The 26367-nt window shown below is 46.1% G+C and overlaps 1 protein-coding gene across 1 annotated transcript in view; it reads left to right on the top strand.

The window, feature by feature from the left end:
- Positions 1 to 26367, top strand: part of epha4l (eph receptor A4, like) — a 59620-nt gene that overhangs the window by 11559 nt on the left and 21694 nt on the right. Inside the window, 5 exon segments of the mRNA XM_069147454.1 lie at positions 13309 to 13328; positions 13330 to 13395; positions 13397 to 13442; positions 13445 to 13468; positions 21059 to 21394. Of these exon segments, the coding sequence (XP_069003555.1) occupies positions 13309 to 13328; positions 13330 to 13395; positions 13397 to 13442; positions 13445 to 13468; positions 21059 to 21394 (492 nt within the window).

The raw sequence follows: 26367 nt of genomic DNA, 5'->3' as shown, positions 1-26367 counted from the left end.
AATGGAGTTAAATAGCAACAGGTGTCAGTTACAATCCTAAAACAAGCTCATTTGCAACGAGAATGGCCTCAATATTATCCTCATTATAAAGATTAGCAGGTTAAGCGTTGCCTTTAAAATCAGCTCCATTTGCTATGCTTTATTTGGAGTCTTGATTATGTAGCTGGAAAAACGACAAAATCAAGCTCAGTGTTAGTTGTTGTGCTCAATTAATTTGACGTGTGTGCCGTTGGACAGACAAAGCACAATATACAGTGGAAACGAATGAGCTCCATTAGTGTGACGGTTCCAGCAACAGCCTGGAGAAATTAAAAAAAAACAACATTTAAATCACATTAAATCTGTGAAATGTCGTGTTCTGTTTCCAAATGTAAAAGTGGTCCGAGTGCTCCACAGTTGCAGGTGTCCTGCCATCCACTGGTGCTTGTCACACTCAATACACTCACAGTAAATACATTCAGTTCGTACACTGTCACTCTCCTATGACAAAACATCGTAATACATCATCTATTAGTGGACCCTGGTTTGAACTTTGTGACGGTGCGTCTTTCAGATCATCTCCTGGGTTTTGGAATATTGTTTTTCAGCCTACAACAGAACAACTAATCCTTCAGTCCATCTTTAAAATTCAATTTCACAAAAATTGGAGCCATGACGATACACACACCCTGTACAAACACTTTTTTTTTTTTTTTTTTAACAGTGCAGCTGACAACCATGTTAGCTAACATGGTTGTCAGCTGGCATTAACAACATTATGTGCTATGGAAGTGACAAAAAGAGGATATCATTCCTCTCCTCTCCTCTCCTCTCCTCTCCTCTCCTCTCCTCTCCTCTCCTCTCCTCTCCTCTCAGCTCTGCTCTGCCCCTCATCTTTTTGAAAAGCATCCTCTCTTTGAAGCTTGCGATGGGAAGAGGGAGCGATTAAAGCAGTCAGCAAGCAAATTAGCATGTCAAAAGGCCCTGAATCAATACCCCAGCTCTCTACCAACACAACCCTGCAGTCCTTTCACCCCCCCCTCTCCTTCCCTCTCTCTATCCATTCCCGCTGCTCCCCCATTCCTCCGACTGTTTCCCCTTCTTCTCCCTCCATTTTCTCCTGCGCTCCTGCACACTCTCCCTCTTGCTCTCTTGCCCCTCTCTTTCTCCCTACGCTCACTTAAAATATTTTGTTTTCCTCCCCACTCTTCCTCCTCCCGCTCCACTGTTTCTCTCCCTCAGCTGGCAGACCGACGTGGAGAGAAGAGGCCGGGTTTGTAAAAGGGAGATGGACGGATGTATAGGCAGAGAAAGGCGGATTGAGAGGGGAGAAGTGGACGGATCAAGTGGGCATGGGTGGGCGAGAGAGAGAGGAGAGAGAGAGAGAGAGAGAGAGAGAGAGAGAGGTTATGAAAGAGAAAGAGGGCCCCTGCCACTGTCTTTGTGCTGGAAAAAAAAAAAAAAAAAAAAAAAAGAGGCAGAACGGACCTTGCTCGCCAAGAAGAGCGTGGAGATGGAGATGAGGAGGCAGGCAGGGAGGTAGAGAGAAAAAGACACAAAAAACAAGGGGGGGTTGAAGTGGAAAGAGATTTAGTTCCAGTCTGGCAACCGTGCTTTTTCTGCACTTCATCTGTCGGTTCACCATTGCGCGGAAATCCCTTTGATCTGGGGCAATATGTTACTGATCGCAAGGACTGTGTGTGTGTGTGTGTGTGTGTGTGTGTGTGTGTGTGTGTGTGTGTGTGTGTGTGTGTGCGCGCGCGCGTGCGTGCGCGCGTGTAGGCGGGCAGAGAGTATGTGTGTCTCTGAAGCATTATCTGTCATATATTTATTCTGTACATCTGTTTCGGCTGGCGTATCACACGCTGTATCATAAACTTTAACGTTCCAATCTGAACGGGCGATCTGAGCCCGGAGACAAAGCAGCCCGGCGGCTCCTCACAGGGACGGCCAGCTCTCCCTCCGTATCCGACAATGGGAAGCTGATTGCAAACACCTTGACAATGTTTTATCTCCCCCCCTTTCTCTCTTTCTCCCGCTGATTTCTATCTTAAGCTCCCTCCATCCTCCCGGGTCCAATAGTAGGTGGTCTTTTCTTCCCCTCTTTTTCGTCATCGTCCTTTTTGTTTATTTTTTTTTTTTACCTCCTGTGCAGTTCAGTGGCCGAATCAAAGGATGCCCCGTAGCAATCAGTTAGGGGTTATGACAAAAAGCCTTGCAATAAAAGGGCCGCTGTGTAATCTGATGGGACCTAAGACTGGACGGCCATTTTAATGAGCTGAGACCCCCCCCCTCCCCCCCTCCCCGTCCAGTTTCTAATCACGGCGGTGGAGGAAATGGCACATTGGTTCGGTCTCGCTGGTAAAACAAACACACACACACACACACACACACACACACACACACACACACACACACACACACACACACACACACACACACACACACACACTTTGAATGTGTGATTTGAATCCAGGAATACTTGCAGGTTGTAGCCTGGAAGCAGTGTCACTGCGTCAGAGTTGAGAGGCCAACACCTCAAAGGGTGAAGCGACACATTCGAATATGCAGCAGCTGGTTTGCTGATGAAGAGATGAACGTACAGGCTCGTGTCTATAGACAGACTCGATTTGAATGAACGAATACAACATTTCATTCGCAGACATCCAGTCACAGGTTAGGTTGTGCGCGGCCAACGGTGAGCTGAAGCTGAAGTTTTTTGCTCTGTTGAACATTAAAAATAGATCCAGCTGTTTACATTTATTCTCTTTATGTTTCCGCATCGACGTTGATTGAATTCTGTGGCGCAGTGTTTCCTTCCCAACTGAAGCTAATTTTACTATCCTCTTCTTTGTAGCAACAACTCCATAAGCTTGTGGCTTTCGTTGTGTTTAGACTCAACCACACGGCCAAACTACTTAAACCTGCAGTTTTGTTCTATTATCAAATTGTTTCCATGGTGAGAAACATGGACAATATCAGGTTTGGCTTTGTATGTTGTTCCAGGAAGTCTCTGGTCCTGGCCCAGAAATAGTCCGCTCTGTTTCCAGTGCTTATGGTGTAGCTTCATATTTAGCACATGGACATTCGAGTGGCACTAAGTCTGAACAAGGTAGCACATTTCCCAAAAGATCAAACCTTTGACAGAAAGGAATTACTTGATACTCCTGTTGACATTTTGCGTAAACTCTTAACACACATACACGCACCTAATGTGGCTTCAGACCAGGAGTTCGAGCTCAGGTGGCTGATCTCCCGCTGCGATTGTGTATGCACACCGAAATGCAAGCTTACATGTGTATCAAACACACCGCGGGCTTGCCTGGGAGGTGTAACCTCTCTGCGGGAGAGCCCAAATGTAATTTGGGGAGGGGGGGGGGGGTGCGGAGGTCTCATGGAGGCAGAGGTGTGTCCGTGCTAGGGCACGTCTCCGGTATTAGAAACCTTGATCCTCCCTGAGCTGCAGCGAGTTGTCGGATACTGCTGGGGGAAAAAAAAGAAAAAGAGAGAAGCGATCCCTTGAAGGCTCACAGAAGTATGTGAGGGGAAGAAGAAACAGGAGGGGAGAGGAAAGCAGGAAGACATACAGGATGGAGATAGACAGAAAGGAACTCAAACGAGGGCGTGGAGACATCTATGTGTGTGTGAGAGGGTTAAAGGAGAGAGGGAGATGAATTGATTCCTGTCTACTGGCCCTGATAAACGGCCGGAGATGTGCGAGGTGAAGTGGGAGGTTCTGGGTACAGACGGCGATCACTCTTTGAACAAGCTGGAGGTGGTCGTGTCGCGACCTCCGGCAGCTGCAGGTTGATATTCCAGTCAATATTTCCTGCATTGATCGTAGTAGAGCTGCTTCAGCTGACTTGAAACTGTTTTCAGGGGGACTTCAGGGTGAACGGACAGCAGTTCATCGGGTCAGAGCAGAACTCCTCTCTTCCCTTCGGCAAACTAAACCGGCCCCTGCCGCAGTAAAAAGATCCTGACTTTGTGTGATATATAATCTTCAGGTTTTAACGCGTCGTGATACGGTATCAGCAACGGGAAGCAAAACAATGAAGGAAGTTACGAACACATTTTTGGCTGCTCTGCGAAGCACCGGTGCTGCTTGAATTACCAAGAAAGCAGCCAAGCAGGGAGCATCACCTAGAGTGGTGACAGATATTGTAAAGATAGGAGGAGATAACAGAAAAAGTAGGAAGAGCTCGGGACGAAGAGTCCTCGAGAAACACAAAACGCAACTCGACTCTGGCCGTCTTCCAGCGGTGCCCACACACCGACTTCAAACCTCGGCGTGCATTTTGAACCTCGCTTCTCTTTGTTTGCCGCTCCCCATCATCGCCGTGTCTGCACGTCTGTCCTCACATCAAAGCTAAAGGCTAAAACACATTAGCAGAGAGTAACCGTGTGGAAGCAGCAGCCATTAACCCCCGGCTCCTGTTACACACCCTGCAGCCACCCTTGCAAGGCCAGGTTCAACTAGCCCGGGGTTAGGGAGGGCAACGCACGCACCCCACCGCAAACTTTACGGACACCAATGCACGCCGCGCGCTCAGGAATGCACACACACACACATGCACGCGCGCACACACACACACACACACACACACACACACACACACACCATGCGAACAAGAGTCGACACAGTTTCAGGAGGTGTGAGAAGGGTGGTGGTGGGAGGGGGTGGGGGGGTATCACTTCCACGACAGCAATGACCTCCACTTCGGTTTTGAGAGAGAGAGAGAGAGAGAGAGAGAGAGAGAGAGGGGAAAGTGGTCTTGATGGATTGAGGTGAGTGACACCAGGAGAGGTCAAAGGTTAAAGCAGTGACAGCCACACCGGAGACCAGCAGACCGTCATTGGGCTGACATGAGCTGTTGAAGAGCTACTGACCCACGGAAGTTTTTATGTTCCCTCTTGATTGTGCGCGCGCGCGCACACACACACACACACACACACACACACACACACACACACACACACACACACACACACACACACACAGAGCGCATATAACTGCATGTAAATGCACACACAATGCAGAAACACAATAGCAGCGCTGCGTTCTCAGACACACACACACACGTACACACACACACACACACACACACACACACACACACACACACACACACACACACACACACACGTACACACATGCACAATAGAAGGTGTTTTGAGGCCCCAGACAGGCTGTCGTCTGGGAGCTACAAGTAGATTACCTAAACAAACAACCTAAAAATACCTTCCTGTTCACCCGTAAGTCAACCCGTTTCCAACCCCTCCTCACGGGCCACCAGGCTGCCTCTAAAAAAAACGCCAAGGTTGATGTTAAACTTGCCCCCGAGACCGCAGACAACTCGGCAATTAAAGTTTTGCGCGAGTGTTTCTGCACACTTAAGCGTTGACAGATGTGTGTGCGCTTTCATTTGACATACTGTATGTGATGTGTGTGTGATGTGTGTTTATGATCTGACCGACGGCAGCCGTGCAGCAGAGTCACCTAAAACGTGCTTTTTCAGATTGATGTACATGTTTTGTTTTGTGGTGAATTTGGCATCATTTTTGACGAACCAAGTGGCCACGTAATAGATCTTCATCAGGGGCAGTCAGTCCGACCCCTTTTCCTTCTGCACCAGATTAAATAAACCATCTGTTTCCATTGAAAAGGTAACTGATTTTAATTTCGGGTTGTTTGTCTTTGGAAAATACCCTCCCATCGACGATTGTTTACCCATTTTGTTTTCATATTTGGCTGCATGTCAGGCTCCACGTTATGGAGGCAAAGATTTATATTTGCTCTGAGCTATGTGTGGTAATGACTTCATACTGGAACAATGTTCCAGTTGCAACGCAGCCACCTTAGGTTACACACCTATGGAAAGCAGACCAGAGAGGGTGGATTTATGGGCTATTTAGAATGATGTGGGTTATTTAGAGCAGAACAATGAACCGAAGGTATCAGATTATGATGTCATCATGAATCAATTTAAATGCACTCATATCTCAAACTGCAATAATTGGTTAAAATCAGCCCAAAATGTAATCAAAAATACTTTAAGTTAGTTGTAGCCTGAACCTTGACATATCATTTTAGGTCGCATTAGTCACATTATTTGGTTTTATAATGGTCCTTGCAGGTTAAATGTGTTTATATATTTTATATAAATCTGTTTATCTAATGTTTGGTTAGATTATGCTTTTTAAACCCATATCTCACTGCTATGTGTCTCATTTTGTGTATGATATTTGGATTAATTGCCCAGTTGTACAGTGTAGGTGAGATATGCAGATGCAATGAGAACCTAATAAGTTAACAAAATTGCGTTGAGCGTGATGCATTGTGGGGCTTTACAGTGATTTGTTATGTATTTGTGCTCCAGTGCAACGTGTGCTTTACACTTGTTTACAGAATCGGCTATGAGGCCCCATTGAGACCGTTTCCCTATCGCTTTCTCTTCACCTATTCTTAGCGTGTTTGTGTGCGCGCTCCTCACACATCCTCCCTCTTCCTCCCCATTCTCCTTGACTCGCCGCGAGTAGAATAGTTAAAACTCTCTGAATTGTTTAACGGTGTGCGCCCATGTAAGTGTCCCCTCGCACAACAACATTAGCATACCCCTCACCTCCCTCGAATCAGCTCTTCTTTTTTTTTTCTTTTTCTTTTCATAATGGAATTGAAATACAGCTCTTTTCATTGTAAACAATGTCGGGAAGGCACACACGCACACGTCCAACAGGAGACTCGAGCCCCCGGAGACCTTGTGGAAATTGGACGAAGACAATGCCATGACTGAGTTTGTTTACCTCCCGTCGTCCCTGTGCTTACCCTGCTCACACTAAGCCTGTGTGGGAGATGCGTGTGTCTGTGTGTGTCTTTGCATGCATGCGTAGTATTGCAAAGTGTAGCTCAGAGGGCCTTTGAAGGGCTTTGTGTTCTGACCTGGGAGTGTGCAGGTGTGCAGGCCTCTGTGTGTGTGTAGCTATACCTCTTTCTTGTTTGCCTTGAATTATAGTCTATTACCCACCTGCTGTGTGAATCTTAGGTCACAAAAGGTCCTCAGTCGTTTGGCGCTGCGCCCAGCTTTGGGTGGTGCTACCCTTGTGGATCTGGCATGGGCGCAGAAGTGGAATCTGAGTGGCCAAGTCAAACACCGTTTCACCAAACAAAGAAGGATTTGTTTGATTGTACGTCTCCCTGTTCTCTGCTCATCTCTGTCCATTTTGACGTCCCAACTATTTCTTTAAAATCCGTTCTCTCCCCTTGTAGCTTTCTGTAATGGTCCATTCTTTTCCTTCCTCCCACCTTCAGGACGTTGTCCCTCATTTTGTGAGGAGTGATTTTGTACACTCTGAAGTGGCTGGGTAGAATACTTTAGATTTTTCCCGATACAACCATTGTGCTAATATTGCTTGTTAAGGCCAGGCTGGAGGAGTTCGGGAGGAAGTTGAGGCCTACGTGTCAATGAGAACGCAAAGATCTCGTTCTGCAGGAAGTCTTCAGAACAATATTTCAATTTCTTTTCAATTATGTAATCTGAACCGTAACAATACAAGTGGCACCACAGAACACACTGAAAAGAAAATGGCTCTACGTTGCAGCAGGAAATGGTTTGTTAGTCTTGTGTGTTAACAGAAACCATGCCAGTACGCTGAATTACCCAGTGAAAGGTCTTGTCTTCAAAAATTCAGTTCTGGATTATGAAATGCTGCAAATTAGCACATTTAAAGTAGAATTTGGATAAAAGGCAAAGAAATCAGCAGTATGGAACCGTTTGTTGTGTTTTGATGGCTTCAAAATGCCACTGAGTCGAACCTCTTTTGTTCTCTGGGATTTACTGTTGTTCACTTCTACACTTGTGTTCTGCTCATCTGGTTCCTTGGCTGCTGCTCCGATGTGTTAGGTACAGACGTTTTAATTAGGGCAGCGTCTTGGGTGGCTCCTAGCTGATGGATGGGAGCTGCTGAAAATACAGTTATAAATCACCCGACATTTGACAGACAACCTGCTGGCAACTCCTCCTGCAACCCCCTGGCACCGGCCACCATTAGCAAGGCTCCGGTGATTGTCAGCTCGGTTGGCTCGTGTGTTATTAACGTCGTTAGCCTTGTTGGCTTTTGTTTGAAGCCTTCATTAACACGAGTAGGAACGTCGACCCAGATGTCGCGACCCGACTTTTTTTTTTTTTTGAGGGTGGAGGGGTGGGGGGGTTCTGCATTTTAAATGATGCTACAACTAGTGTAGGACCTTTTCCCCCCCAGCAGGTCAAGGTCAAGATGTGAGTCGAGTATGTGTCATCAATCACGGTGATCAGTTTCGGTGGCCGTGTGTCCCTCATCCATCATGCTGATGTGTTTCGCTGGCCGGGTGTCTGTGCGTCGCTGTCAGGGCCGGAGGTAATTAATAACCCTCAGTGACGGCATTAATGAGTTAACCTGCTCCACTCTCCTGCTGTTCCTGTGACAGATGCTAACGGTCAGCAGCTAGTTATCCCTGCTAATATGCCAGCGGCTCAGGTGTAGTGATGTGGATGCTCTTCTGTTATCTAGACTAACATGTGTGTGAGGATAGACAGTCCATATATGTACCCAGCTTATGACAGCAACTGGGGGGGGGGTAAAGCATTGCTGGAATAGTAGTCCTTTCTTGCAGGAGTCTTCACTGAGCAACAAAATCCTTTCCACAGGGAGAAAAAGGAGACGCAAAGGCAGAGGGATATGGCAGAGAGGCAGGTTGAATAGAGATCAGTGGCTCCTCAAGGTGCAGGAGAAGGAGAGACTCTCCTTGCCCTCAGGTCCTGAAAGGCGATCGCTTCATTTTCTTGAAAGAGCGGCTTTGTGAGGACGCTTCTCACTGCTCTTCTGAAGAGCGCTCACTGTCTGTTATGACTAAAGAAGAGTGACTGAGTTTTCATCACCCACACAAGATAAAGCGCTGCCTTGAAAGGGGGGGGGAATGCAGTAGTTTGAAGTTAATTCTCTTTTTTTCTGATTACAAGAGAGGCAATTGTTCTGCCTGGGCAGGCCTGCTTATTGTGGGCCGTGCGCTGGGTGTTACATTCCCGGGTTTTTTTTGGATGGCTATTGTAGTGCAAGTTTGGTCTCATGCTTTCACTCCCTAGTGCATTGGATACTTTGTTGTGTGGGCTGCAGAAAAGCTCGCCTACCAGGCTTTGCGTGCAGGTCACTCAAGGTGGGCCGCAGTCGGTGGGTGTGTGGGCGGATGTGGTTTAATTTGGGGAGCATCTACGGCTGTTGAAAGGCTGGTGCGTGGGTTGTTGCCACTCAGAGGGAAACTTAGCCCGGTTCTAGTCGGCTCGCGTGTGGGTAGCTAATCATTGTATCATTAGCTTTTGTGCGCTCCTATTTCTTACAGACGGACGCATTGATGGCTGCGTCTTGTGCAGAAGTTCCATCGTCCCCTCCCTCACGTGGTGCAAGCAATTCAGCCAGCAGAATCCCCACCACACTGACAAAACTACTCATTAACTCCCACTACCCGCTCCCTCCACCCTTGTCGCCCCCTTTCCTCCAAACCTGCTTCAGCACACAAGACAGCAGGGACGGGGATAGGGCAGGGGAAAGACGGACAAAAGGGGGGGAAAAACACTAAAGCCAGAGAGGAGGATTGAATAAGTGAAAGAGCTGCCGGGGGAGAAAAGTGGGAAGAATGCGATGTCCCGGTCTATGAGGGATTCCATTTTTTGCCTTTTCAGAATAGAACAGTAAGTCACCAGTCTCTTTGTCTGCCTTTGATCTCTCAGCTCAGGGATTTGGCACCTGACAAACCCCTCTCTGTCTGAAAGGAGGCCTGCCGAGAGAAAGCCTAGGAGAGTGGGAGAGAGAGATAGAGGGCAGGGAGAGAGTCAGAAAAAATAATAAAGGGGAGTTAGAGAGCGACAGGGGAGAAAAGGAGACGGTATAAAAACGACGGTGTGGAAAAATTGTGTTAGACTTTTGCGAGCCGTACGAGAAGGATATGATGAAGGCTTCGCAGCTCAGATCCCATAAAATCTAAATACACATGTGCTCATGTGCGTCTGTATTCGCGTCGATGTGTTGGTCTGCCACGGCTGGCTCGGACAGTGATAAATCCAGCAAGACTTAAGGGAGATTCCTCTCTGAAGCCACGGTCTCTTGGACCACCCACTACTGTGGTCTCTTCCTTCACACACGCGCACACACACACACACACACACACACACACACACACACACACACACACACACTCCTAATAGGAAGCAAATTCCCCAGCTTTACTTGGATATGGACCTCTCTCTTCCCTCAGCCGTTTCTTTCTGCAGGGCAGTCGCTGCTATAAACAAGCCCTCATATGTTGACATCACATTTTTAAACACAAGCTCTGAAACACAGAGTTTCAAACCGCAGATGAAGATGCCAGAGCACGTCTACGGCAAACAGGGATCTGGGGTTGGACAAAGAGTTCTGCGAGGACTCTGGGGTCAGCCTGGGACAGCTTAATAATTGACGGGCGAAAAACTCATCAACCGTGCACAGTTTGAGGTAGCCCGCTCTTAGACTGTGTCTCTTTAAAGGAGCTCAGGCCCAAAGGCTGTGAAGCATGGGACTCAATTAACTCTCCCTCCGGCTTTTAGCATGGGGGCATCGTCTCAAACAGCTGGCTGACCCCTCTCTCAACTCCAGACCCTTTCCTGGTCAGCGCACATGTACAAACCCTGAAAGCAACTTAGTGTTTTGTCACCTGAAGCGGTCACAACCTCTTAAACAATACCCACAAATCTCAGTGTCCTCTTGTTTCCAGCGATGAGACGGGCTGTTGAAAGATTGTTTTAAAGATAGAGAGATAACACAAAGCACCTCCTGACTAATCTCCACCCCCCTTTTTTTTTTTTTTTTTTTTTTTTGTTGAAAGTGTGAAGAAAAGAAATGGAGGCTTCGCGCTCCCCTGCAGGCTACAGTCAATGAGGCCCTTATAGCCTGGCGTTAGGGAATGAAGCGACAGGGATTTAGCGCTGATTGAGGGAGTGGGAACGGGCAAAGAATGGCTCAGCAGGTAGCAGCTAGTCCCGTCTCGGTTAACGCCACGCTACGCTAATCCAGCTACTCCAGAGCCTGACTTTGTTACGTCCCTAAGAGAGAGTTTTCCCAGTGTCTTTTAGGGGTTTGTGGATTTCCTTTGTTGTGTGAGCGCGTCGGCCGGTTGGTGAAATGTGTGTTTTTGTTGGACGTTGGACTTCCTCCTCGCTGCGGCGTACGTGGATAGGCACAGATTTGATTTCTAGTGTGGTGAACACATGTGGGACTTTGTTTATGTGACTGTATGTAAGATCCCCTGATGTATTTATGAGTGTGGCATTCAAAGCCATGCCTTTCTAATGTGTGCTCGGAGATCTGGGTTGTGTGTGAGCTTTTGAAGGCAGACTGTGTACGCAAGAGGGGGATAGCTTTACCCCTGCAGACTGTACTGTGTGTAATTATCGGACTTATATTGGGTATGAGTTCACCCATCTGTCTTCAGTGGGTCTTTTTACATCATAACAACATAGACAGACAGACACACATGCATTTACACACACACACACACACACACACACAAAACCCAAACCACTCTACCTCCGGCCTCCATACCATTCGCCGTCCTCTGCCAAGCACACAGCAGCCTCACTGACTGACAGGTTATTCGGTCCAATCGGTGTTGCGACTGTCTGCGCCGCACCTCTCTGAGAATTGTTCTTTTGTCCTCCTCTTCTGGTTCAGCGCTCAGGGGGTGAAATATAACCCTGCGAGGCTTCCCCGGCCATTATAGAAACGGATAGACGGAGGAGAAACTCCTTGAAAGACGAGCCCTCCAATCAAACTGTCAGTCAAAAGAAAGGCGAGCACTGTCGCCAAAAGTAGGAAAAGTGTCACTTAGGTTGCCATTTCATACTGATGTGTGTGTGTGAGAGTGCGTGTTTTCAACCCGGCAGGGTGAAAACAGCCTTGTGAGAGTGACAGAGCTCCTGGTGTGCCAAGTGTGGTGGCATTTGTTTGTTAAATGGTTTGAAATGCCAACGGCTCTGGTTTCATTACAGCTCCAAATCTTGCCAGCAGAGCGTAGCTTAAATTTGTGGGAGAGACGAGGTAGTTATTCGATCTCCCCTTTTTTGTCAGAGGAAATTGCACCCTTTACTCCCGTTCTGTTGTTTTCGATAATAGAACAGGGAGAGAGCAGTGAAGATGGAAAATGAAGACAAAGGGAGGAGGTATTGTCGAGTGAAGGAGAAGCCTCTCAGCAACATATTGTCTTCCTGTTGCTAATTGGGGGGAAATAGCCAAGATCGCTGCATTTTCTTCCTTTCATCCACCGGCGAAAAAAAAAGATGTCAAGTGCATGGCAAAGTCCTTTATTACCAAAACCTGAGACGACCACTTATAGCAACTTTATTTGTGCCTCACGCGTGCTTCACTTCGCTTACGTTGGTTTGTCTGTCGGTCGGCTTGTCAGCCACTTTGGTTCTGACTGAAATAGCTCAACACCGGTTGGATGGATTGCAGTTTTTCACAGACCTTTCTGGTCTCTAGATGTACTTGATTGAATGGCAACCACATCTTTTACGGACATGTCTGGTTGTTCAGCGTGACTTTGCGAGCCTGTTGCTTACAGCTTTAGTTTTCACTGTCATTGGCATCAGTGGACAGAGTTTGATGAAGTAATACATTTGTAGCAATGCTAGTAAATATTGAGAAATTGAAGGTCTGCAATGGTCATTTACCGCCATGGCGTTCCACGTGGCTCAGATTGGTGGGGTGTCTCTGTTTTGTACAACTTGGTCAGTTTCGGCGCAAAACATTTGCCATTTGGTGGTCAAAACTAACGGTTTTAAAGGCTGCTCCAATAGTTACAACATGAACCAGAGGTCTACGCTCAGTAGGACGCAACAACTGGAAATAGTCCTCAGTGGAGCGAGGCCGGACCCCAGATATTCACGCACTGGGCTAATGGTTATGTACCCTCATGTCTTTAGTAATCCTTTGACTCGTCGTTCAAATGAAATGTTGACAACAAATATATAGATTTGCTGCAGACATTCATGTGCCCCAACTGGCTTCTAATATTCAGATCAAACTTTCTGTCAAATACTTTGGCTTATGATAAAAACCTGCCAAAACGCACAAGTTTAGCCCTCCAGACCTGCTGCCCTGGCGGTAGATTCATTCTTACCTCTAGAGCCTTTTATTGACGTATGAAAGTACCTAAATGATATACAGGTATTTCATGTGAAAGCAACACCCGGATGAAGTTACATGTTGACGCACAATCACATCTAACCAAAACGCACCTTCCTCTGTGTCCTTGTTGTCTTTCAGCCTGTAAGATTGGTTACTACCCGCGCTCTGGCCACCGATGGCTCCTGTTCCAAGTGTCCGCTCCACAGCTACTCCGTCAGGGAGGGCTTCCACCTCCTGCGTCTGCGATAAAGGATACTTCCGCTCCGTAAACGGACCCCGGCCTCCATGCCCTGCAGCCGTAAGTACCCCCCCCCCCCCCCTCCCCCCCCTCCCCACACACACACACACACACACACACACACACACACACACACACGCACACGCACACGCACACGCACACACACACACAGACACAGACACATACATGTAGCATTCGCAATACATGACCTGCAGTTATATCACAACCAAGCCATGGCGAGCTGTGATGTGCATTGATTTATAAACAGCATACGATATCTCGTTCAGCTGTGTACTGTATTATATAACACAACACTGTTATGTATAAAGAATCTTAAACACACATAGAATGACTGCCTTCACAGTCATTGTCAGCCTGAATTACCCCCTCACACACACACACACACACACACACCACACACACACACACACACACACACACACACACACACACACACACACACACACACACACATACAGACAATCACTCTGCGCAAACAGAAAGCAGGCGCCCGCTGGTTTAATAAGTGTCTTTTGATTCCAGGTGGTACTTAGTGATCAGTCATGGTGACATAGGACTAATGGAGGTATAAACCACTGCATCCCAGATTCAGTCCTCCACAGATAGACTGCCAAACAGTAGACGGTGGTGTGAACAATGGGGAACGACAAATTGAGCTTAAATGTTCGGGGGAGGTGACAAAAAAGAGGTGGGAAAACAAGGGCAGATGAAAAGCTGGAGATGTATGCTGAGAACGAATAAGATGTGATAAAGACAGAGGGTGAAGCTGTGAAGTTGAAAGAAAAAGGAACTAAATAGAGGAATGCATCAAGCTGAAAGAAGGTATTCTGTGTTATATTTCTCGGCGTGTGTCCTCACTTTCCTCCATCAGGCCGTGAGTCAACCGTCTGTGAATCTGCTTCTTCCGACCCGACCCTCTGACTCACCGCGTCTGTGATAACAAATTCTGCTAACAATCCTGCTTCCTATAATGACACTTCTTCCCTTTATTTTAGACTTTGTTCCCTCTCTGAGGCATGAAACTGGGAGTTCATACGGGTTGAAATATACACAGAGCGCAAACAGAAAAAAAAAACACGTAACACACAAATCCCAACACTCTCATTTCCCAGGGAAAAAAAAAATAAAAAAATCAAGATTTATACTTTCATTTGACAGACGTTTGTGTTTGAGTGAGTATGTGTCATGAAGCAATTTTAACAACCAAAACATCTGTTAAGTTGTTTAGCTCATAGTTGGCTCACCGTTCTGTCAAGTTCCTGTGGATTCATCACTCGGTGAAACAATTCAGTGAATCAGACGAGTAGATGAACTCCCTCCCGCTTACACATCAGTAATTATTCCCTAGTAGTACGGTATCTACGTAACGGTATCATAAATAATACTCTACTGCAGAATATATTCAAGAGCCAAAGTTGTTAAATTTTGGCTTAATCTATGGTGCGATGTGCTGATTAATCAGTTTTTTTTAACAGATTTTTCAGCTGACATTAAACATAAAAAAAAAAGTTTACTTTCATCAGCAAATACAATAGAAAAGCTTTTATGGACTTGTGTCATTTAAACTGGCAACACTGTAGAGTGCTTAACAATTACTGGATTCATCATTTGGTAGTGCAAAATGTTAATTGCTTAGTATTTTTCTTTTAAATATAATTATTTGTGACCACTTGGCCATCAGGTTGCCCCAAGTGTCAACAGTTTTGACAAAGAATTAAATAATTTAAAGGTCCCATCCCATATTGTACACTTAATTTTTTATTAATTTGTAGTCTTGGGCAACCACAGGTTTTCTCTAATCTTGTGGCATGCTAGCTCCGTGACGGAATGACCACTTGTTGTTTTCTTCCAATAAAATGTTGAACAGTGCGGTGTGCTGCGGGCGGACATAAGAGTGTGAATTTGTGACATCACAAATTAAAGGACGTCCAAAAACAACACATTAGCTGAGTGCGGGCTGTGTGCGTTTCTGGAACATTTTGACAGTTTCACAGTACTTATACTGCACCTCGACCTGTTTTATAATTTTAAACCTTATTAAATATGTGACCTTTAAGTCAGTTTAAAAATAAAAATGTCTCATTAGTCGAGCTTTTCAAAATTTACGAATTTGCTTACATTAAACTGAATCACCTTGGGCTCAATGCAATTGTAACGAGCTTATTCATATTTTCTAATGTTTTATAGATCGAATGATAAATTGATCAAGTGAGAAAATAATCAGCAGATTATCCAATAATTAAAATAATGTGTTGCGACTCTTACCCACTAAATAGCATCAAGTTTTTCATTACTAACCCATTTTTTGCAACGAGCGTCCCAAATTTTAATCAAACTGCTATTTGGCCTGGGATTTCATGTCCAAACATCTTCAAAAGCTGCTTCATGTTTCCTGTTGCAAGAAGACATCTTCCAGCTTGGAATGTTGTTTTCAGCAAACAAGCTCCATCTGGGTTTTCAACTTCTTGTAATAGAAATTAACGACGAAAACAAGAAGATGAAAAAAAATAAAGCATTTGAGCTGCTGATTATGAATCCCCCAAGAAAAACAGTATTCTTCGACTACAAAGTAGCTCTGCTGCAAATCATAATAGAAAAATCTGTGATTTAGTATTTTTTATTCTTTAATAGAATTTCACCTACTTTTAATACATGTTAAATTACCTGTTGTGGTTTTATTAAATATCGCTAAATTCCCAAATATAAAAAAAAATGAAAATAAAATCCTTGTAATTAATTACCCCCCTCCCCCGCCATCCCCCACTGTTGGACCACATCACTTGCAAACTGTAGCACTACTTCTCCGTTAACGGGTGAGCTGGGAGGTCATCCCAATTGTCTTGTTAGTCAGGACGGCGTTTCACAACGGCTGCTGCAAGCAACAGCTGTCGAAGCTTATTACTTTTATAGGACCCCGCTCTGCCATCTCGGCCGCATTCCTGAATCCGCGCTGGGGAACTGAACATTAGCCCGACGCTCTCACCGACCTTTGCCCCGCCTCGTCAGCCGGTCAACATGTGATCTTTGAACTCTCACCCCGTCTGTCGACTGCTGTTTTCCTTCCCCGTGCATTTTTTTTTTTTTTTTACTTCTCGCCCACATGTTAAGAGCTCTGTAATTACGACTGTCACTCACACATCCTTCCTCATCCGTATTTTGTTTTCATTCCGCATTGCACTCTCTCTCAAAACCCACTCAGAGTCATGAACAGATGAAGGAAAAAAAAAAAAGAACCCTCTTAAATTCATTTCCCAGTTTGCCTCGCCAGAAGGTCAGGCTGGGAAAGAGCCAGCATCTCTGGTAATTGGGGAGCACGTGTGTGTGTGTGTGTGTGTGTGTGTGTGTGTGTGTGTGTGTGTGTGTGTGTGTGTGTGTGTGTGTGTGTGTGTGTGTGTGTGTGAGAGAGGGTAATTGAAAACGCTTTTCCCCCTCTCTTAGCTCGCGGTCTAGCGATGCAAGATGATGATTAAAAGTGGATGTTGTGTAATGTCATCACTGCGCGGCTGTTTGTGTGCGACACCATTGCTCCTGCTGTATTGTGGCTGTCAGCGCCATTTACTACATTTGATTGAAACATTCGCTTTCCAGATTAGAAACAATAGCCAGTCCGATTGTTCTCCTCCGACTCTTTGGATCAACCTGTGTGAGCAGGATAAATTAGTTATATTACTATTTAAAAGCAGAATATTAGAGATTTTCATCGCTTGTATAATCTTCATTGTCGTTTATTTTTCATTTTCTTAGATTGTGAGAAACTTTTTTGTTGCTTTGATTCATTTTATTTTATTTTTCTAAAAACTCCTCTGAGATGCATAGGCAAAAAAAAAATAAAAAATGGTTTTATCAATTTCATTCCACCTAATTTAGAGGCTGATATCATAATACATTAATCAAGTTGTCTATAAAGTCAACAGGTAGAAAACATCACTTAACACAACACGCAGCTTAATCAATTTATAACCGTTAGTTACCAATATTAAAATATACGGTAATATAGTGAACACACATGAATGACTGAGAATAAATACACACACACACACACACACACACACACACACACACACACACACACACACACACACACACACACACACACACACACACACACACACCACAGGGCAGTAATGAGGACCAGGGACAGACACCCATGGGAGCTGGTTGCTCCACTGTGTTCAGGTTAAAAGGAGGAGGGTTCTCTATTTTGGGCTTTCTGCTGGGCCTTGATGTGTTTCTCAGATTTTTCCTCAGTTTTCTTAGCAGTGGTTTTGCGGAGGAAGAGGGAGGGACGGCGTGAGGAATGAACGCAGAGCGGGAAAGGACTCGAGGGGGGCATTGAATGAATCCCAGCCGGATGGTAATAGCGGGGTCGACGCTCGGGCCAATTTAGCCCGCGATCTAACTCGGCTATGCACAACACGCGGGTACCAATTACTGATAGGAAGACACAGAAAGACAGAGAGGTGAAGGGAGGCGAAAGAGGAGGAGAGGACGGGAGGAAGATGGAGAATGGGAGTCACAATGAGAAAGACAGATTAAAGGAGGAAGGAAGTGGAAGCAAAGGAGCGGCAGGAAAGAAAGAATTAAGGCTCCGAGCAAATTGCGAGGCCATAAACGAACGGAAAAGTAGACGGAGGAAATCACCAACTTTCTTCAGGAGAAACTTTCAAAGTCTCCCTCTAGATTCCTCCCATAAGGAGAGTGAATTTTAAGGCCATGTTGAGCTAACGTTGTATGAAGGTTGCAGGAGCGTTGCGCTCCCGTCTCCCCTCGCCGTTCTCTCTCCCAGGATTAATTACCGGGTGTCAGTCACAGCCGACGGCTCTCCCACGCTCCCTTGCTCCCAGTGGTGCATTCTGGGAGAGCGACAGGTACAGCCAAAGGTACTGTGTGTGTGTGTGTGTGTGTGTGTGTGTGTGTGTGTGTGTGTGTGGAATGCGGGGAGGTATACTGACATGATGGAATGTGTTTAAGACTTTATACAGCCGTAAAGTTATACAGCTGTTGCCACGTTTGTCATAGCAACAAACAAACACAATAAAAGTGGATTAACACACACATGCCAATGCACACATTCAAATCTTAGCATGTTGGTATTTCTGATAATACTTCTCACATTACAGGACTTCCTTGCACATATATGAGTGAGGAGAGACGATTGATGTTACTTGCGTTCTAAATGTGAAGCTGGCCCCCGGATTCAGTTAGCTTAGCTTAGCATAAAGACTGAAAACAGAGGGAAACGGTTAGCCTGGCTCTTTCCACAGCCCACTCAGGAACACACTATATCTGCTTGGTTGAATACATATACAGTGAAAGCCAAGTAAGAAGTGATTTCCTCTACTTTCAGTCTTAATGCTGAACTAAACTGATTATCTCCAGCTTCACACTAAACGTCCTTTACTAAAGCCGCCTTACCACCTTTGTCCTGTTCAGTTTATGACACCGTAAGTCCAGATAACAGCCCAGTATCGCCGGCAGAATGATATCGAGTATCAGTATAAAGAGCTTATGTAAACAAAGCACAGCAACCCTATTATAATTACAGTTTGTGTGGACACCTTCAGTTAGAAACCCCATCTGATCTGTAACTAAGAAGCAAACGAGGTGAAAGAGCAAGAGAGGAAGAGTGGGTGGGTGGGGGGGGGTGCTTTATCATTATTTTCATCGAAGGCTGCAGTTGGTAAGAGGACGTTGCTAATATTAACACAGTCTACTTCAGTGGTGGAGTGTAACTAGGTACATTTACTCAAGTAGGTACCGTACTTTGGTACAAATCTGAGGTACTCGTACTTTGCTATTTCCAATTTATGCAAATGTATCCAGTGAAAACCACGTATTTGGTGATTTTGAATTATTCTGCTAAACCAAAGGATTAAATGTTCCTTTTGAGTTAAAGACATCATGAAACGTCATTTGCATTCACAAGAAAATGCTTGGATTTTCTCAGCTTGTTGACTTTTCAGAGATACGTGGTTCCTACAAAATAAAAACGACACAAACATATGATAAGCTAACGGTGCATTACTTGCAGATTTAACTGCAACAGTAATTAAAGTCAGTCAAATAAGCACAACCTTAAATAACTACAGCACTAAAATGCACAGTAATACATTACTCAGAAAACCATTATGTATATTAAACCACTGACAGGGAGCATTTACTGCGGAGTGTGTACTTTTACTTTTGATACTTGATACGTTTTATGTGCACAGTGTGGTGTTACTACTTTTACTTAAGAACAGAAGCTGAAAACTTTTTCCACCTCTGGTCGACTCTGCATCCCACCGTCTTGTGTCGTGTGCAGTTAAACAGACCCCCCCCCCCCCCCCCCCCCCCCCCCCCACACACACACACCCAGACCTTGCTCCTTCCATACTAATCAGAGGCTTTCTGCTGTCTGGATGAACAGACTGTGTTTGTCTTCTCCTTCTGTCCGTCTCCCATCTCGTCCCTCCCCTCAGCTCATTCAGCACCACCCTGCCACCGTAACACTGGCTCCACATACAGCATGAGAAAGAATGCACGAGTGGCGGGTGAAACTGAACTTCCTCGTCTCCAATAATACGGCAACTCTCGTGCACTGAAGCGCACTTCTTACTCCTCGGGCGACCAAATGCTCTCTCTCACACACACACACACACACACACACACACACACACACACACACACACACACACACCCTCCGCCACACTGTCCTGTCTGCTCCTCTCCGTGTCTCTGTGAAATCACTCATTGCCACTCCGCTCCTCCAAAAATAACACTGATAATTAATTTCCGTTGTGAAATGATTAGTCCGCGGCCCGACTGGCTTTCATATTTCACCCTGCATCGATCCCCCCAGCCTGCTCGCGTGCGCTTCATTAGTCAGAGAGCGAGCGACCGAGCGAGACAGGGAAAACAGAGACGTGGGGCGAGAGAGAGGGAGAGAAAGGCAGAGTTAAGTCAATTACCGCCGCTTATGTTTGAAAGCAACGCAAAAAAACATATTAATTACAACAGAGCTGACATGTAAATTGGGATTGATGCGCTGGGGAGTTTGTGTCACGTATCTGAGGAGCTGCTCGCCGTATAAAAGTAGAGCTTGCAGGTTTTACATCACAGCAGGAACTTGGTAACAGGGTCCAAAGCAAACTTTGTGTAAAGTTATTGAGCGCGGCGCCATAAAGCCCCGCTGTTAGCGGCAGGACCAGCCAGGCAGGCAGCCCGCCACCTCGCAGCTGATTCGACACATGAATCTGAGAGCTCTGCTATTGGATTTCAGTTAACATTTCTGAATTAACTGAGGTGAAACTGGATCCTCCCGCGCTGTAACGGACAGGACATTAAAAGGGAATGGAAGAAGCCTGGGCTCCCTATAAAGGGACAGCCCAGTCTATTGCGTGTTTACATCTTTGTTATGAGTGTGTATGGAGAGAATCGGTTACCTCAACCACGGGAGACTCGGCTGTTTGAAGTGCGCACCAAAAAAAGACTGCTATCGTTAATGAAAACTTTGATGTGATGACTAATGTCTCCCTTTCTGCAGTAAGAACATGTAAATATGAATGTAACTCTACCTGCTGGGCGTTTGGCTGTTTATTCCAACCGCCACTGCTAAACACCATCAACTCTTTCCCTCCGGCTCCGCAGGCCCTCCGTCGGCTCCCGTCCACCTCATCTCCAACGTGAACGAGACCTCCGTGAACCTGGAGTGGAGCCCGCCCCGGAGCTCGGGAGGCCGCCAGGACCTGACGTACAACGTGGTGTGCAAACGCTGCGGGCCCGACGGCCGGCGCTGTCAACCGTGCGGCAACGGCATCCACTTCAGCCCGCAGCAGCTGAGCCTGAAGGGAACCAGGGTGTCCATCAACGAGCTGCAGGCCCACACCAACTACACCTTCGAGGTGTGGGCGGTGAACGGGGTGTCGCCTCAGAGCCCGGGCCCGGAGCAGGCCGTGTCGGTGACCGTCACCACCAACCAGGCCGGTAAGACGACCGGAGGTGATCTGAGTGAACGGGTGGTTGTGATTGGAGGGAGTGTTTACGGGCCTTTGAACGCAGATCATATTTTCATTCACATAAGTCATATTTTTTGTGAGAATCCAATAACTCGTCCAAGTGCTTCCTCAAAGAAGGTTAAAAGCGCTCCATGAGTGGAGCATTGATTACCTCAAGTAATAAGTAATAAGGCTCAATAATATTGACATATCAATATATTTTTGAAACCTTTGAATAGATTTAATGACACATTTTAAACATTTTAAACATATTTTTAAGCCAAATCCTGACAGCTGGTCAGGAATGGATGTAACTAAATAAAACTACACCGTAAAAAAGATGCGTTTGTTATTGGCTTGCAGGTTTCCATTCATGTAGTTTATCAGGATCCATCAACATATTTTGAATGCACAAGGTGTATTAAAGCAGTTACCAATAGAAAACATGGTAACTATGGTTACTTATGTCCATTTTACTCAACATTAGCATGGATTCAACTTCAGTCTTAACCTTTAAAACAGCAGTTAAATCATTTATTTGAACGTTTGTTTAGGTAACTGAGGTGGTTCACTTCCACTTTTCCTGCAGATCACAAGAGCCTAGTTAGTCTCCTGACTTGTGTGTGTGTGTGTGTGTGTGTGTGTGTGTGTGTGTGTGTGTGTGTTTGTGTGTGTGTCGATAGCATTCAGCGTGTGTGCCGGCTCATGTTTGATGCAGGGCGCAAGTTCATTACACTGAATGCTTGAAATACTTTTTGGGGGCAATCTGCGCGTGAAAACATGTTTATTAAAGTTGGGAATAATTTGGGTGAAGGCTGGGTGATTACTGAGGAGGATGATGGATTCTCGGCAGCGGGAAATGATTTTCTGCAAAATTTCGCCAGAGTTTTGCATAATGAGAAGCCCGGGCTGAAGATGGGTTCACCGTGCTATATTTAGCTCTCAAGCTAATAAATTAGATGAGTTGTATTGATCTACGGAGGCTTCATTACAAATGCTGGTGTGTGTGTGTGTGTGTGTGTGTGTGTGTGTGTGTGTGTGTGTGTGTGTGTGTGTGTGTGTGTGTGTGCGTGTGTGTGTGTGTGTGTGTGTGTGCGTGTGTGTGCGTGTGTATGTGCATGTAATTATTCTTGTAGAATCCACCCATGAATGCAGCCTCTCCTTCAGAGCTGGAGAACGGACCTTTAGCCCGGGGTGCGTTCAGAGCCTCCCGTTGCTTTGTCATTTAGCCATTTTGTAGCCGGTTGTTGTGCAAATGGATTTTATGACCCGGGTCCTCTCTCTCCGTCCCTCCCTTCTCTCCCCTGCTTATAGCCGATCATTACCACACTCTTCTTTTAGTGCCCTGCTCTTGGGTGGCAAGCTAAGTGCCTTTTTGTGTCATCTTTTTTTATTTTTTTTATTACTAATTTCCATCTATGGGAAAAGCGAATATCTTAAATAGGGCTTGGACTGGCAATTTAAGGACACAGTGGCTTGATTTATCTGCTGGGGTCAGGAAGATGGAGATGAATGGATGTGCTGCCTGCCTGAGGGAGAGCAGCGCGTCCTGCCAGACAGGCATGAGGGGGAGCTGTGACGGAGCACGCCTCGAAAGTGTCCGTGTGGTCGTTCCCGAAAACACACACTTTCAGACATGGATTCATATAAAGACATACTTACACACACACACACACACACACACACACACACACACACACACACACACACACACACACACACACACACACACACAAAGGTCCCCCTGAGGTTGCTCGAGGCTAATCTGCTGACTTGAAGTTGTAAGATACAGATGATGTTGCCTTTGGCTCATCACCGCTGCATGTTTCACAATTGTTCCCCTGGATTAGTTATATGAAGCTGCAGCTGGAGGCTCTATTAGTGTGTGTGTGTGTGTTTTCACATGTGCAGGACTGACTGCATGCGTGGCTAAAAGTAAGAAAATGTGCTGCACAGAATGTTTGTACGCCTATGAATGGAGACGATCCACATTTGCCTCTCAAACAATGTCCTCTGTGTCTCCATATGGGTGTGTGTGTGTGTGTCTCTTCTAATTTGTGTGCATTCGTGTGTGTGTGTGTGTGTGTGTGTGTGTGTGTGTGTGTGTGTGTGTGTGTGTGTGTGTGTGTCTCTTCTAATTTGTGTGCATTCGTGTGTGTGTGTGTGTGTGTGTGTTAAAGAGAATAGCTCCAGACTGATTGGATTTCTTCCTGCTAATGCTCGGTAGGGGCTTTGGAAGCTCTAGTTTCAGCCGCTGGTAATCCAGCCAGTCATCTGTGGCTGTCCCTCTCGCTGTATCGCCTCCCCGCATCCAGACACCGTGGATTACGCATTTATTATGATAGATTTATTAGGATTTATAAGTGCTGTGGAAAAGACACCCCCGCCGCCCGCCTTCCTATAAAAGTTCAAATTTCGGCTAGAGAGGAAGAAGTGAGGTAGGCAGGTTGGAAAGGAGGAGCACTTTTTTTTGCGTGAGAGGAAAAATGAAAGAAGATGGTGCAGTAGAGAGAAAAATAAATGCTAGCAGACCAGATTGTATGATCGTGCATTTGTGACCAGGCATGCATGTGTATGTGTGTATGAGGAGGTCAGATTCCATGTGTCGCCATGAACAATTCCAGCGTCGTAAATCAGCCGGCGTGGAACCCTTTCACCCGGCCTGCCTGAGGAGAGGGAGAGATGTCCAAGCTTTGAACTGACCCCTGGCTGTAAATGGATGTTTTCTCCCCCCTTTTATGGGCTGTGTGTGTGTGTGTGTGTGTGTGTGTGTGTGTGTGTGTGTGTGTGTGTGTGTGTGAAAAAGGGGGAAAGAGAGAGTCTGACAGAGAGGTGTTTATGTCCTGATACAAAATACTTGGCAGGCTTAGGTGACTAAAAGTGAATTAGTGCATGAGAGATGATGTGTGTGTGTGGGCACGTCCGTCAGCGCACATGTGTGTGAGTTTCCATCACTCTGGCGAACCGGACAGAAGTACATGTGGAAAATGTGTTCGGGGAGGTGGAGGCTGGCCGGGCGGTGTTGGAGGGGGGAGATGTTGTAAGCAGGAGCCATTTTCTCGACAGCCCTAAAAAAAAAAAAAAAAGAAAAAAAAAAAAAACGGCTCCCTCTTCGACTATTTTTCCTCGGCGGCAGCGAAATTGAGTGACTCAAATCTGGCAACCAGGCTCCAATCTGGCAACCACATGTGCGCAGCCCTTCCCCCTCCCCCTCCCATCGTCTCTTTTTTTTTTTTTTTTTTTTTTTTTTATTGTCAGGCTATAATCGAGCGCATATTCGTGCAAATGCCCGCGCCGACCGCAGATGCTCCTCGCAGCACAAATACTCTGTGATGAACGCGCTCGCAAAGATAAACCCGCTCGCTCAACAAGACAAAACCTCACCACCATCTGCTAAAAACGGCCTCCAATATCCTTTCAAACCAAACCCTGAACTCCATCCGTGTGCCTCCACCAGGTGTTTCCTCATTATAATGTAAGCACGGGTGGTGTGATTGAGTTTGTGCTGCCTGTGTGAGATAATGGGACGAGGTGTGTGTTTTTTCTCTGTGAATTTCTATCTTTCTGTGTGTGTAATGAGGTCCTTTGTGTTGCCGTGTGTGTGTGTGTGTGTGCGTGTGTGTGTGTGTGTGTGTGTCTACTGTGTGTGTGGGACTTTTTTTTATTTTTTTGGAGAGCCCAATTCTGAAATGGGATCTGAATATTCATTGCATCTCACACTTATTATTCCACCAGCGTGTTGAGCCCACGCTTTCAGGAGGCGGTAAGAAATTACAGATCGCCCCGCATGTTTAAATTCATGCACAGAGGTACCAGCCAGTCGAACACGTTCTGCCCAAATCGCAGCCTCGGGTCAAAAATGTCCGTTTTGTGTAGAATTTGTGCACACACGGTTTGATAATATTTAAAATTGTATCAGTTTGCTTTTTAGGAATTCAGCTGACCGATTTATCTTTAATAGGGTATAAAACTCGACCTTGATGGATCACATCTTTCGCGTCTGAGCTGCTGTGTCATGTAATGAACCTGAGACGAGGCCTTTCAGAAAATCACTCATCTTTAGCCTCACATTAGTCGAGGGAAAAATAAAAAAACGCAACAAGAGCAGCGGAACACGATTAAGTCGCCATATCTGTCATCTTTGGAAGAATGATAGATGTGCGGATTACTGCCAGGGAACGAAGGCCCCGTGAACCCCTCAGGGGTTTTCCTTCTGAAGTCGGAGCGTCCTCGGTCGGCCCCGGGGAGAGCCTTCAAATTGGCTCTCGCTGCCGGGTAAGATTGATCGGAGGGATACAAATGGCCGCCATCTAATTGTTTAACGGAGACGCAACACATTAGGCCAACAGGATGACACAGCCTTGGGTTAATCTATTTACCGAGTCTGCAATCCCATCCCTCTCCATCTCAATATCAGCCCCCACCAGTCACAGACCCCCTGCCACCCCACCGTCACCCCCAGCCTCTCCTCTCCTCTCCTGACGCTTCTTCGCCCCACTGAAACTCAATCCACGGCCCGGTGCTTGAATTCCAGGCCCGTTTGAACTCAATCCCCGGCTAAAAGCAAGGGTTTTGTTAGTGTTAGCTCAGAGGCTAAGCTCCCTGGAGCCCCTGGTCCATGTGATGAGGATGTATATAATGTCATAGATAATCCAATCATAATCGGCGGACCGCGAACCCCTCATTAATCATCCCACTGTAATTTTTTAAAAGGCAGATGGTCCAGTACGAGTACGGTTACAGTCATCACTGGGGAGCAGAGGTCAAGAGAGTCACTCCTTGTGAACTGGTGCGAGCAGATGCCATAAAGAAACGTACCTGGGCGTGAGTGGAGATGTTGTTCTGGCTTCATGGAGAATACATTTTGTTGGGCTGTTTGGGACCCCTGTGTGAACGTGACAGAGGTTTTAAACTCCGAAGCTAGAACCCCCAAAGCGCTCGAAATATGTGTTTCATATCTTT

The sequence above is a fragment of the Embiotoca jacksoni genome, unplaced genomic scaffold, assembly GCF_022577435.1.
Source record: "Embiotoca jacksoni isolate LCO1_2020_lvr unplaced genomic scaffold, fEmbJac1.0.p SCAF_14, whole genome shotgun sequence".
Lineage (NCBI taxonomy): Eukaryota > Metazoa > Chordata > Actinopteri > Embiotocidae > Embiotoca > Embiotoca jacksoni.
This window is presented reverse-complemented; position numbering and strand designations above follow the sequence as displayed.